At 40.0% G+C, this 14,263-nt stretch overlaps 1 protein-coding gene across 2 annotated transcripts in view; it reads left to right on the top strand.

Moving 5' to 3' along the window:
• The first annotated feature begins 2,588 nt into the window (after window positions 1-2,588).
• Window positions 2,589-14,263, top strand: part of podxl2 (podocalyxin-like 2) — a 28,690-nt gene continuing 17,015 nt past the window's right edge. The window contains exons 1-3 of one of the 2 annotated variants that reach the window (XM_075460206.1): window positions 2,589-2,885; window positions 8,485-8,801; window positions 10,075-10,417. In XM_075460206.1, coding sequence (XP_075316321.1) covers window positions 2,855-2,885; window positions 8,485-8,801; window positions 10,075-10,417 — 691 coding nt within the window. In that variant the 5' untranslated portion in view covers window positions 2,589-2,854. Of the gene's footprint in view, window positions 2,886-8,484; window positions 8,832-10,074; window positions 10,418-14,263 lie in introns of both variants that reach the window. The other variant, XM_075460204.1, reaches the window with a different exon arrangement.

Raw genomic sequence — 14,263 nt, 5'->3', positions numbered from 1 at the left:
ACAGAAAATAGTTGTGCAAGTTTGATAAAGTTGGTTTAATGTGTTATTTGTGTTTCTCATCATAAATCTGAGAGTCCATCTGTCCCTTTTTTTTTAAGTTGTAGCCAACAGCTGTGGTTTGATTCCCGTCAGACGAGCATCAACAGTGTTTAAAAGTTCTATTTTCGGTTAAATTTGAGGTGTAATGTTCCTTTTTTAGGATCTAAGGCACAAGTTGGATGCATCTGTTTGAGGAAAAGTCACAAAATACGTCCAATCTGACTGATTTCCAGCCATTCAATCAGATTCAGGACCGCGGGCGCGTTGATTTTTAGTAGTGAAGTAAAGATGAGACGGATCATCATTCCATTATAGACCATAAGTAAAATGTAACTACATAGAACAGAAAATAGTTATGCAGTAAGTTCTACGTAAGTTAGATAAATCTGAGAGTCCATCTCCCTTTTTTCAAGTTGTAGCCAACAGCTGTGGTTTGGTTCCCGTCAGACGAGCATCAACAGTGTCTATCTAAATCAAGTTTATTTGTATAGCACATTTCATCTACAAAACAATTCAAAGTGCTTTACATAAAAATAAAAGCATTGCAGCAGGGAGTGGAAGAAGCATTAAAAATACATAAAAGAATATAAAGATGAGTTCCTGATGACGAATGTGGGCAAAGATGTTCAGAGGATCTCCAGTTTGTCCTCAAATGTGTTTAAAACAAAGTTCCTCAGAGAAAGACTGGAAGGGATTTGCATATTTCTCCCTCTGCAGAGCAGAATATATATATTTTTTATTGTTTGTTTGCACTTTAATAAAATATTACAAACAAGAGTATATCACATAAAAGAAAGAAATAGAATAAAATAAATATATATACAATAGATAATAAATGATAAGCTGCAATGAATCGGTGCAGGAGAGGTTAGAAACCCTGGGAGGGCTTATCCAGAACCTCACCATTAAGATACATAAACAAAATTAAATGTATCTTATCAGGATAAAACAACAAATGGATCAATGAGACAGAAAAAACAACAAAAAACCACATCACAAAATTAAAAAATCAAGCAATGAATCAAGAAATAAATTACAATAAATCAAAAGAAGAAAAAGTATTAAGACAGTCCCATAGAGTACAGGTGATCTTCTAATTTCCTTTTATAGAGAGCTGTTCGTCAGGTGAATATACTTGTTCCATAAAGTTACACCTTTATATTTGATGGAAAACTGCTCTGGTGGTACAACAGAGCGGGATAGGAAGCAGCTCAGATTGTCGAGTTGTTCTCAAGTGAATGTTTGAGTTTTTTTTTAAAGTATTAAAGCATTCAGGGAATCTGGAGGAGTTTCAGGGAGCAAGCCTAAGCTGGACCCCCGTGACCTCTGACCCCTCAGTGCAGGGCCCGAACCGGGGCCAGCTGCAGCGAGGACCGCAGCCTCTGCACATGGGGCGGCCGCTCAACCCACTACGCCAGCGACCACCCTTTATACGACTTTTTAAGAGTCTCTAAAGGTGAAAGAAGCGGAAATGTTTGCATGAGCACCTGTACGAGGCCATTAACAACAACCAAGCTTCTTATGTGCAGATCAGTAACAGCAAGCAGCTCTATAAACATGTTTTTCATCTAAAAACAACTGAACAAATTATATGATACGATTTATGTTCCCTTTGGGACATTTGTCTTGGATTAAGCTCCCATCACACTGATTCACAGAGGGGCACGTTCCACACACACAGCATTATATTTCATTTTCCACATAAGATAAATGTACAGCTAAGTAAAATACAAGGACAGAAAAAACCTGAAGAAAGATTGAGGCCGGAACAAATGAGTTTTTTAACCAGTTCAGTTTACATTTGGGGACCCTGAATCATCAGCAAGATGGTGAAAGTGGTAAAAAATCTGCTTCATAGATCACTTTAATTCACGTTTATCACTACCTGACGTCAATCCGTAACTTCCACGTAACTTACGCAATGATATAACTTTATTGACAGTGTTGATGTGTTCATTTCCTTATTAATTATTCATTATTCATTTCATTTCTGAATACATCTGTGATCTGTTCAGAGAATATAAAGCCAGCAGAGCTCTTAGATCCAAGGACTCAGGTCAGCTGGTCCAGTCCAGAGTCCAGACTAAACATGGAGAAGCAGCATTTAGCTGTTATGCTGCAAACAAGTGGAACAAACTGCCAGTGGAGATTAAACTTTCACCAAATGGAGACATTTTTAAATCCAGGTTAAAGACATTTCTTTTCTCATGTGTCTCTGCATGAAATCTGCACGATATCTTTGAACTTATCTGGACTGTTGCTTGTTTTTAAATTCATTTAAATCATTTTATTTGTTTCTCTTTATATTCTTTTATGTATTTTTAATGCTTCTTCCACTCCCTGCTGCAATGCTTTTATTTTATATGAAGCACTTTGAATTGTTTTGTACATGAAATGTGCTATACAAATAAATTTGATTTGATTTGATTAATGGCTCGCTTTAACTGTTTTAACTGTATTTTACATGTTTCATATATTTTTATACATTTAAAAAAAAAACTAACGGATTCAATTGGCTGCTGCGACATCTAGCGGTCAGAGGAGGGAACAGCAGGCAGACGCAGCCCTCCTGACTCCAGCGTCGGTGCCGCAGCAGCGGATCAGATTGTGGACTGACCGCAGCTCACACGCAGTCCGTCCGTCTGTCCGCGTGTCCGTGTGGCGGGGCAACGTGGGCCGTTAGCCGGGTGAACCTGCTCTCCAACGGGACATGAGGCGGCCGTGAAGGGCGGAGTTTTTCCTCACTGACACCCGGGGAGCATCTGCGGCTGATATCCGTGCGATCAGAGCGGAGGCGGGGAGCACTGCAGCAGACATGCCGGGCCTGCTCTGCATCACACTGACGGGTGAGTCTCTTATTCCTGTCCCCATCCCTTCATCCCTTCATCCCTTCACCCTAACCCTGACCACAAATAACAGCAGGCAGGCAATAAAAACACAATTTTTTTTACAAGAAGAACAACAGAACCTTCCAGAAATAATGAAGCAGAAACATCTTTGGAGACTTTGAAAAACATCAAACTCACACTAAATGCAACTTCTAACTCCAAACAGGGATGTTAAACAAAGATGTTTTATATGCTCACACATGAGCTCTTATTAATGTTATGAATCAGGGTGTAACCAGCAGCAGCCTGCAGGCGGTGTTTTAATGAAACAAAGTGGATGCAGGACACACACTGCAGTGTCTGACACACACACACACACAGCAGGCAGGAAGCATCATCATCATCTTCATCATCATCATCATCTCCAGCAGGATGCAAGTTAGTTTTACTTCTGCTGATCCAGGCCATTACCAATCCTGCATCGTCATGGGAACAACCGATGCACGTTTTCTGTTAAAGATGAACCAAAAACAGCGCTTTACCGTCTTTATTGGACAGTCATTGGTTAGATTTGAGATAAAATCAAATCAAGACTTTCAAATTTGTTTGATTTTTCACAGGATTTACGTGTTTTTGTTGCATTCCTCTTTAAAAACAACAAAGTAAAAATGATTTGAGACAAAGAAAAACAGCAAATGATGGATTCAGAGTGAAAAAAGCTGGAGAGAAAAGGATGAATTACCCCAAACAAATGGCTGTATGTCAATACAGAGCTGCAGCTGCAAATAGTTTCATTATTGATGAGTTTATGAGTTCATCGTTTGGTCCTGAAAATATCAGAAAACAACAAACATTTCCAGTTCACAGTATTTCAACCCACTCAGTTATTACAGATAAGCCTAATTTTCCTCATAACTTTGAATTAAATGCATTTTAATGTTATTTTGATGCTATTTTATCGGTTGCTTATTTGCTGAAGACCATCAGTTTGTCTGGTTGTCTAATGGATTCATTTTTTTGTGTCTGAAGACACATTCCTGCTGTCTCTGGTGAAATATGGAGGCTAAACGGCCGCCAACGCTGTGGAGAGTTAAGAGTTAACTGGTTTACTAGTTAAACTAATTATTAAAGATTTAGGAGATGTCTAATTAAAGACGGGGGGGGGGGGGTCTCTCTTGTTTCTCCCGGGAGGCTAGAGGTGGATTTGGGGGAGGGTTGTAGCCTCTTATAATCCGATTTTAGGGGTGTTACAACATGGAGATTTGGGGGTTAGATTCAACCCGCCTGGAACATGCTGTTCAGGAGTTCTGCAGTTTTAATAGAAGTTTACGTCCACCACAGTGGCCACGAGTAAAGGAGTTTAATATAAGAATGTTAAATATAAACTAGGGCTGGGCAACGATTAAAATGTTTAATCTAATTAATCACATGATTTCCCTGATTAATCATGATTAATCGCATTTGTACGCAAAATCCAAAAATAAATTAATAAGTAGTGTATAGCTTTTAGCATTTAGTTTTATTTTAAATGTGCTGCCATATGAATGAAAGTGCCATAACATTTGTTGTGCAAACACACTTTTAACATCAGCATCTTTCTGTAGTTTTTATGTAGAAGCCTCGCTCCACTGTCTGTTTCCTTGAATGACTTGCTGCTATCAGTTGTGTGTTTTGCCTTTAAGTGATATTTTAGACTGGAACTACTACGCTGAGAAGACAATTCAACTTGGCAGTGTTTACAGATGACTTTGGTTCTGTCGACTCCGCCGTCTTTAAAATGAAAATGGCCGAGTAAAAGTTCCGTACCCTTCTCCATGTTTGATGGATCCGCCGATTACTTTCTTTTCCGATTCCGCAGCAGACAGCAACAGACTTTTACAAAATAAAAGCCTGTGAGCAACAGACTTTTACAAAATAAAAGCCTGTGAGCAGCAGACTTTTACAATAATAAAATAGATAATAAAACAGGGGTGGTCCGTGGCGTAGTGGGTTGAGCAGGCGCCCCATGTACAAGAGGCTACAGTCCTCGCTGCAGCTGGCCAACCCCCTTTCTGACTACAGGGTTGGTTTGCTAAGTAAAATACATTTTGGTTCATTGTTCATTTCATTGTCTGCATTTGTCTCCTTAACCGTTGAACACAACACCACCAGTTTAATTTCTGTGCTTATAAGTGAATTATCTCAATAACTATCTGATGGATTGGCTCAGAATTTCATGAGAATCCATCAGGATTTGGGCTGAGCAAATTTATCGATACTGCGATATATATCGATATTTTGTTTCCCGATAAAGTATCAAATTTTCAGCCGCGAGTATCGATTACATTTTTTTTTTTAAAGCAAATTTTATTGAAAAGTCAGACGTTACAATTAGTTAAAAAAAAAACAGAACATTAATACAATACAATGCCAGGGGGTCACATTATACAAAACAGTGATAAATTAGTTAATAAAAATGTTATAAAGTGCACAGCTTTCACGTTTGTGACATGTTCGTTTTTTTCTGTTTGTCTGGCTGTGTTGTCCTTCCGGTTCAAAGGACGGACCACCGGTCCAATCAGAGACGATTCATGTCAAATCACACTGTCCCTTTTTTTCAGAAAATGATGTAAGTGTATCAAATCGTATCGAATCTTATCTAATCGTATCGAATCAAATCGAATCTTATCTAATTGTATCGAATATTATCGAATCGAATCGTTTTTAAATCGTAACGAATCGAATTTAAATCGTATCAAATCGTATCGTATCGCATCGTATTGTATCGAATCGAATTTAAATCGTATCAAATCGTATCGTATCGCATCGTATTGTATCGAATCGAATCAAATCAAATCGTATTGAATTTAATCGAATCGTATCGTATCGTATCGTATCGTATTGTATCGTATTGTATTGAATCAAATAAAATCGTATCAAATTGAATCGAATCGAATCAAATTGTATTGAATCAAATCATACCGAATCGAATTGCATAGAATCAAATCCAATCATTGGCTGAATATCGTGTATCGAATCGAATCGAATCATATCTAATCGTATCGAATACTATCGAATCGTATCGAATCGTATCGTATTTAAATCGTATCGAATCGAATTTAAATCGTATCAAATCGTATCGTATCGCATCGTATTGTATCGAATCAAATCAAATCAAATCAAATCGTATCGAATTGAATCAAATCGTATCGTATCGTACTGTATCGAATCAAATCAAATCAAATCGTATCAAATTGAATCAAATCGAATCGAATCGTATTGGATCAAACCGTACCGATCGAATTGCATTGAATCAAATCCAATCATTGGCTGAATATCGTTTATCGAATCGAATCATATCGTATCGTATCGTATTGAATCGTTGGCTGAATATCGCATATCATATCGGAAGATTAGTGTATCGTTGTAATAAATCTCCATTAAACGGCTACAACACATCAGCCTGAACTAAACCCTCTATTTCCATTTGAGTTTTTTAAAGTAACGCTGGAGAATTTTTATTGTTTTTTTGCTCCTCCTACAGCTCTATGATGTAACACTGCTTTCAACAGCAAAAATGAAATAAGTTTAAAATGAACCAGAGTCAGGAGGAAGAAACGTATGGATCTGTGTGTCCTGAGACTTTGGGGGGTTTTAGTTTTGGTCAGAGCTTAAGATGCTTGGACATGATATCATAATCTGCTCGGTCAGCCTCTGAGGTCAGACGGCCATCTGTGGTCCCAGACAGCGAGCGCCGTGGAATACGTGACAGCGACAATACAGCAGGGCTTAGTGATGGATGGATGAACCATGAGTGGATCAATAAGAAGTTGTCATATGAATGAAAGGACCGATGGGTTAATGAATAATAGGGTGTTATTAACATATATGGTTGGTTATTTACGTTAAAGCCATCAATGAGACCAAAACCTGAGCTTGAAATCCTCTTTTTAGGTTCAGATTGAGTGTTTGACCGTCAGCCTTCTGAATTAAAACTGTACTTGTAGTAATTAATAATGTCTTGGTTTGATTTTCGTTACTCTTCTTCATGTGTTTGCCTCACGCCTGTAATGTTTCAATGACTCCACATTATTACTCCTCTGGTATGCATACTTCCCAGTTTCCTCACGACTAGCTTTCCAGCCTCATTTCTTCGTGTTTTGACCTCCTCTTGCTCCTGTTTTTTTGCCTTTTACTTTGTATTTTGTGCCTTTGCCAAACCCTTAATTTTCAGACTCCCTCTCTGAGTGATTTCCTGATTTTGACCCATGTTTTGTCGGTAAACTTGCTTGTTTGATTTGACCTCTAACGGGTCGTCATTTCGTCATATATTCGCTCATACAACCATTTATCGACAGTTTAAAAAGGTTTAATTGCAGGTGATTAACTTTAAGAGGCTCATTAGTGATCAAGGGAAACGAGATATTAATGTAATATTTTACGCATTTAACAGAAAAACTGCGAGTTTTACACATAATTCGGTGTTTAATCAGAAAATGGATAAATTACATCAAGTTTGCTGTTGTAAATAATGATTAACTGATGAACTGCCCGTGTTTTTCAGACGGTACGTAGTCTGAGGACAGGAATATACTCGCTTTTTAATCACACGTTCATATCAGGAACTCAATCCATTGTGGGTGTAATTGTTCATCCATTCACCTGTGTAGTTACAAGGGGATTCCACAAGGGGGCGCACCGGATGAGTCAGGCACCATCCAGACTTCCTTGATCACACAGTATGCAGAGCGTTTACCCACAATGCATTTCCCTCCTGCCCGAGCCGAAATCAGCCGGCCTGAAGCTGATTTCGCTTAAGCTCTAAACTCTGTAAACTTTAGCAACATTTGAAACATTTTCAGGCGAGAAAGTAGTCGTTTAGATCCCCAACGTGTTGAAAACCTGACAAAATACCGGCTATTTACAATTTTGTTCCCACAAATTCGGCGCTACTAAAGCTAGCCGCAGTGAGCAACGCACTTCCGGTTATTTTCACAAAAACAAAATGCCTTTTATCATGGGGAAAGCCATTACGATACAATTGGTGCTTTTGTTTTGAAAACAGGAAGTGAACCTACCCTCGCTGTAGCTAGCTTGAAACGGCCATTTTGACGGGAAAGGACGATCGGCGATGTCACGTTACGTTGCATCTTGGGTAGTATGAGTATGAGTAGTAACCTCATGATGCATACCCAACATTTCGGCAAATCTAGTATGCATCCGGGAACTTCTCGCTTACTCTTACTACTCCTACTAACTCAAAAAGTCAGTAGGAGTAGTAGGAGTAGTAGGAGTAGTATGCGGTTTTGAACACAGCCTCAGTCATGGCATCATGGGAGAATTAAGGCCGACACAACAAACAAAACATCCCAAACTATTAATTAAACTCCAAAACTTCAACATAAACAGGAGAAACAGCCAATCTGAGTTAATAATGTGTTAAAGAAAAGGGAAAATATTTCAACTTAAACAAGGATTTACATACAGACACCCAACAACCAACACTGAGATCACCTAAAGGTCTGTGGCCTACACATAGTCATGGCGTAATGATAGATACTGAGCTGTGATAGGCTGGATCAGTTTGCAGGATATTATACATTTCTGTATAAAAGTGCCTTTTCTCTGTTTCCCGTAGCTCTTCTGACCGGCTGTGAAGCCCTCAGACTGGGCTCCTCCCAGCGCATCATACCCCTCAGTCCTCTGGTGGCTCCTCAGTTTCAGGACGAAGGCCCACATTTCCTCCAAGAATTAGTCAGAACCAAACGCCACTCGGTCAGCGAGTTGGTGCGAGCCCAGCCTAATTTGGTTCACGATATGGGTTGGCCGGAGATACACGAAACGTCCCGCGCACAGGCCAAGATGGAGTCAGCTAACTCCTCTCAGATGAGCAAACCACCCTCTGCAAACCAGGAAGTAGCCAGGACCCATGCTGATGTGGAGGATGAGATGGAGGTGAAGAATGAGCTTAATGTGCTCTACAAGGTTATTTTTAACGCAGTGTCCAGAGGCTGGAAACAGTCAGCTTACTTTGATGCTCAAATCAAAGCTTTTAGCTCCTTTAATCCAAAAGATTTAAAGGGATAGTTTGCCTCTTTTGACATGAAGCTGTATGACATCCCATATTAGCAATATCAACATCATTTATGAACATCTTCTTACCCCCTGCTGCGTCCTGTGAGCAGAGTTCCAGCCTCGTTTTGGTGTTGATGAAGGTAGTCCGGCTAGTTGGCTGGGGTTTAAAAAATAAAGCGTTTTGCTTCTCAAAACAATATGCGTTCAAAAGAGTAATACATTTGCATCACAAAATCGTTCTCCAGGAAAAAGTCAGACCTCACAATCGCTTGGCCCTATTTTCTCTCCCTTCGTATCACTGCCTGCTGTGATATGAGTGATGCAGCAGAACGTGTTGTTCACATCTCAGAAGAAGCAGTTGCCATTAAAATAAAAGTAATTGCTTAAAGCTGAAGATCTCTGACAATGTAGTCAAGCCTGAGTGTGTTTACTCACTGGAAAAAATCTTACCAAGTATATTTGTCTCATTGAGTATCTCATTACACTTAATATCAGACACAATTGCCTAACAAATACCATTTCAGCCAGATATAGGGACTTGTTTTAACACAATACATCTTGCATATCTTGTTAAGTGAAAAAGTTTGAGTTTGAGAAAAGTTGTTTTGAGTCATATTTCACATGAAACAAGCTTTTTTTTCATTTGAAGAGGTTTTTAAGCTAATTTCAAGATCACTTTTAACTCAAAAGTCCTAAATATCACATTTTATTTCAAGAAATCTTGACAAGCTGATTTTCACTAGTTCCATTGGCAGATTCTTTTTGCTTATTTCAAGCAAAAAGTGTCTTGTAACATCTGTACGAAGGGAGAGAAAATAGGGCCAAGCGATTGTGGGGTCTGACTTTTTCCTGGAGAACGATTTTGTGATGCAATTGTATTACTCTTTTGAACGTATATTGTTTTGAGAAGCAAGACACTTTATTTTTTAAACCCCAGCCAACTAGCCGGACTACCTTCATCAACACCAAAACAAGGCTGGAACTCGGCTCACAGGACGCAGCAGGGGGTAAGAAAATGTTCATAAATGATGTTGCTGATACGGGATGTCATACAGCTTCATGTCAAAAGAGGCGAACTATCCCTTTAAGATCGCAATGTTCTGAATCTAGTAGGTAATGTGTTGGTTTTGATGTAATGTCTTCCCACTTTCAGCGTATGGTTCACCTGGCGGTCCCCCAGGATGCAGGAGGCTACTGGGGACACCCAGAACCCACTGATGCAGAGACGGAGCTCTTTGGTGGGCCGGGAGCCGGCGACGCCTCGCAGGAGTCTTCGGGCTTCTATGGACCGGACACGGAGGACAGAGACCGAGGAGAGGAAGGAGGAGAGGACCAAGAGAGAAGAGGAGGGGAGGACGAGTGGGAGAAATACACAGGGGAAGACAGGGAGAGAAGGGAGGAAGAGGAAGATGAAAAGGGAGGAGGAACACCCAAACATGGTGTCCTAGACGTCTTAGAGGTCAACCACACAACACCAGACCTGGATGCTCTCATCGGTGAGTAAAGATCCTCTCATTTGTCTTTTTTGTGCCTGATTTCAAATATTCCACCGCCCTTATTTTTGCCTGAGTTAGGGAACCAATCACAGAACGGGGGGGCAGCAAGATGATGACGACGTCTATGTGCGACACCGAAGCTTGTAGAGTGTTAATCCAACATGGCAGCGGACACAATGTCACCGTTCGATGCAGCCTTAGAAAGTGTTTTAAGCAGCTTAGAGCGCAAGTTTACTTTTAAAAAAGAGAAACGTTTGGCGTTGAAAGATTTCATTACCAAGAAGGATGTATTTCCTCATCGAATTTCTGTCGCTCTACATACGTCATCTGGTATAAGTGATACAATTGGCTATGACTCGCGCGCAAAGCAGCATGGGAAGAACCAGACGCCATTTGATAGACATTCGTAGCGCCCAATAAACGGCTCTAGGCATTCGTAAACCACGCCTCAAATACGAGAAAATGCACACCTAGTTCTCAGACTACCATCTCATCGAGATTGTGGACGCGTCAGCCAGGCTACTACTGGTCAAAAGTTTTAGAACAACCCAATTTTCCCAGTTATTTATTGCAATGCAAGTCGTTCCAAGTCCAACGAATAGCATGAAATTGTACAAATGTAAGTGGTGAACTGCCAGAGGTTAAAACAAAAGGTTAGATTACCCAAATCTGAAAAATAAGGTAAATTTCAGAATTAATTATTTTCCGGGGACACGAAAAGGGTTGATCAAGCCTTTAAAACTGGTGCTACTAATTCCTACAGGTCTTCCTACATAACTTGATTACCCCGTCTACATAAAAGCAGTGTTGGAACAAACTGTGGTACCCTCCTGAGCATCAGTTGAAGAGTATTGTGCTGCAGAAAGTAGTGTTTTGCTACAAAAATGGCGAGAAGAAGGCAATTAACAAAGGAAGAGAGACGGACCATAATAACACTTAAAAATTACAAAGAAAGTCAAGGAAATATTTGATTTCTATTGTAGAAAAAATGCCACGAGTGTGTTCAGCTGTTATATCAGCCAAAGGTGGCTTTTTTAGCTCCAATTGCTTATTTGTACTATGCTTTCATTTAATTTCAGAGTGCAATGAGACATTAAAGTAATCATTTTCAATAAAAAAACTAGAGAAATTGGGATGTTCTAAAACTTTTGACCAGTAGTGTATGTCAAAGTCAAACAATCATTCTGGGCAGGAAAAACCTGTTAGAGTCACCAAGCTAGCTTTGAGGACACAGCCAGCGGCTGGAGAGGAGGATGAGGGAAGGAATGCAAAGACTGTCGGATAGTTGGTCCTTTTATCCATGACTTCCATGACTGTAAACAGTCCTAATGGACCACTTCTCAGTAAGACTTGTTTAGATGTTTGTCCCTCGATCCGTCCCTCTCCCCAACAACACTCTCCAGCTCCTCCTGGGGATCTTAAGGTGTTCCCGGGCCAGAAAGGATACCTCCAGGAGGCGTCTTAATCTGATACAGGAACCACCTCAGCTGATTTGGAAGTCAAATAAAGACAAAACAAATAAAAACAAAAGCAACAAATTTGGGAATCTGGAGCACAGAGATCAGGAAAGAAGTAAACAAATTAGAATCCAGCCTCCATCACAACAAATCACATGGGAAGTCGGAGTCAGAGCCGTGTATTTATGTTCCCTGATTTCAGTTATTCTTCAGTTATTTTCATGTAACATCATCATCTCACTTTTAATTTGTTTAATTTGTTAATTTAAAATCGAATAACTGTAAAACACCATATATTCCTTCTGCCTCGGCCTTACTTTGTGGTTAAGCTAATTGGCAAACATTAGTATGCTAAGTGTTAAACAATGACAACAAACACAGTAAAATACTTTTAATACTTTATGTGATCCTGCAGTCACATCATGTGGAAGTTATTGATGACACACGTACCCAAAATTAGTCTTTGTACCAACTTATTTACATACTCAAAGGTCAACTGAGATAGCAGTGTTTAGCATACATCATTTAAAATGTATGTTTGTACTCCTGTTGATGTTCTGTTTGTCTCCATTTAAAGCACAAACAAAATATCATCATAAAAAGAGATAAATTAAATGTAGAATTTTGTCACTAATACAAATTAATAACTTCTTTAGGTAAGCTAACAATTACAGTTGAGAATGGTAAATGCTAGCTAGCATACTAGCTAGCATAATAGAATTTCTGTCAGTCGCTAATTCTTGAATGCTAAATGCAACAGAAATTACTTTGTTAGTTTAGCCTGTTGTCTCAGCTACATGACAGTTTAAGTTTAACTTTCTACCTTAGTTTACAAGTATTTTCACACAATTCTACATGAATAAAATTAGTTATTAATTTTGTATTTCTTCTGATTAGGCCAGGTGTTGCACACTGGAACCTCAATGGAACAAAAAACAATTCAATTCAAATTCAAAAATACTTTATTTATCCCAGAGGGAAATTAAATGTTGATGTAGCTCAATTAAATCAAGGAGTTATTATAGATGCTGATGGCTGTGGGCAGGAAAGATTTCCTGTAGCGGTCCGTTTTGCATCCAAACTGAAGAAGCCTTTGACTGAAGAGACTCTGTTTTCTGATAATAGTCTCATGGAGAGGATGTTCAGGGTTGTCCATAATTCTCTTGATTTTATGCAAAATCCTTCTTTGCATTATTGTCTCCAGAGGTTCCACAGTCGTCCCCAGAACAGAACCAGCCTTCCTTATCAAGTTGTTGAGTCTTTTTAGGTCCCTGGTTCTGATGCTGCTGCGCCAACAGATGACGCAAGAGGAAATGACGCTCTCAACAACAGACTTGTAGAAGATCTGCAACATCTTGCTGAAAACCTTGAATGACCTTAGCTTCCTCAAGAAGTACAGTCTGCTCTGTCCTTTCTTGTAGATGGCTTCACTGTTGTGTCTCCAGTCCAGTCTGTTGTCCACATGAACACCAAGGTATTTATATTCCTCAACCACCTCCACTTCTTCTCCCATGATGGAAAGAGGGTTTGATCTGACCCTGTTTCTCCTGAAATCTACAATCATCTCCTTTGGTTTGTTAACATTCAAGATGAGATGATTGTTCCCACACCATGCCACAAAGCGGTCCACCAGCTCTCTGTACTCAGCTTCTTGTCCATCTCTGATACACCTGACTACTGCAGAGTCATCTGAATATTTCTGGAGATGACAGGAGTCTGACTTGTACTGGAAGTCTGAAGTGTACAGAGTGAAAAAGAATGGTGAGAGTACAGTCCCCTGTGGTGCTCCTGTGCTGCTGATCACCTGGTTAGACACACAATTCTTCAGTCTGACAAACTGTGGTCTGTTTGTCAGGTAGTCATTAATCCAGGTGATTGTTGAGGCCTCCACCTGAGTCTTCTGGAGTTTCAGACGAAGCAGATCAGGCTGAATTGTGTTAAATGCAGTGGAGAAATCAAAGAACATGATCCTCACAGTGCTACCTGCTTTGTCCAGATGACAGTGGGTTTGTTGAAGCAGGTGTATGATAGCGTCTTCAACTCCAACTCCATGGCGATAAGCAAACTGCAGGAGGTCCTGATATGTGCTGGTTTGCTTACACAGGTGGGTCAACAGGAGTCTCTCCAGGACCTTCATGATGTGGGATGTCAGGGCAACAGGTCTGTAGTCATTGATGTCTGAAGGATGAGTTTTCTTTGGTACCGGAACCAGACAGGATGTCTTCCACAACAGTGGTACCTTCTCTTGGGTCAAGCTAAGGTTGAAAAGGTGTTGCAGAATCCCACAGAGCTGCTTTGCACAGGCCTTCAGGACTCGGGGGCTGACACCATCTGGACCTGCAGCCTTGTTCCGGTTCAGTCTCTCCAACTGCCTCTTCACCTGACTTCT

Source organism: Odontesthes bonariensis, chromosome 3, assembly GCF_027942865.1.
Source record: "Odontesthes bonariensis isolate fOdoBon6 chromosome 3, fOdoBon6.hap1, whole genome shotgun sequence".
Classification (NCBI taxonomy): domain Eukaryota; kingdom Metazoa; phylum Chordata; class Actinopteri; order Atheriniformes; family Atherinopsidae; genus Odontesthes; species Odontesthes bonariensis.
This window is presented reverse-complemented; position numbering and strand designations above follow the sequence as displayed.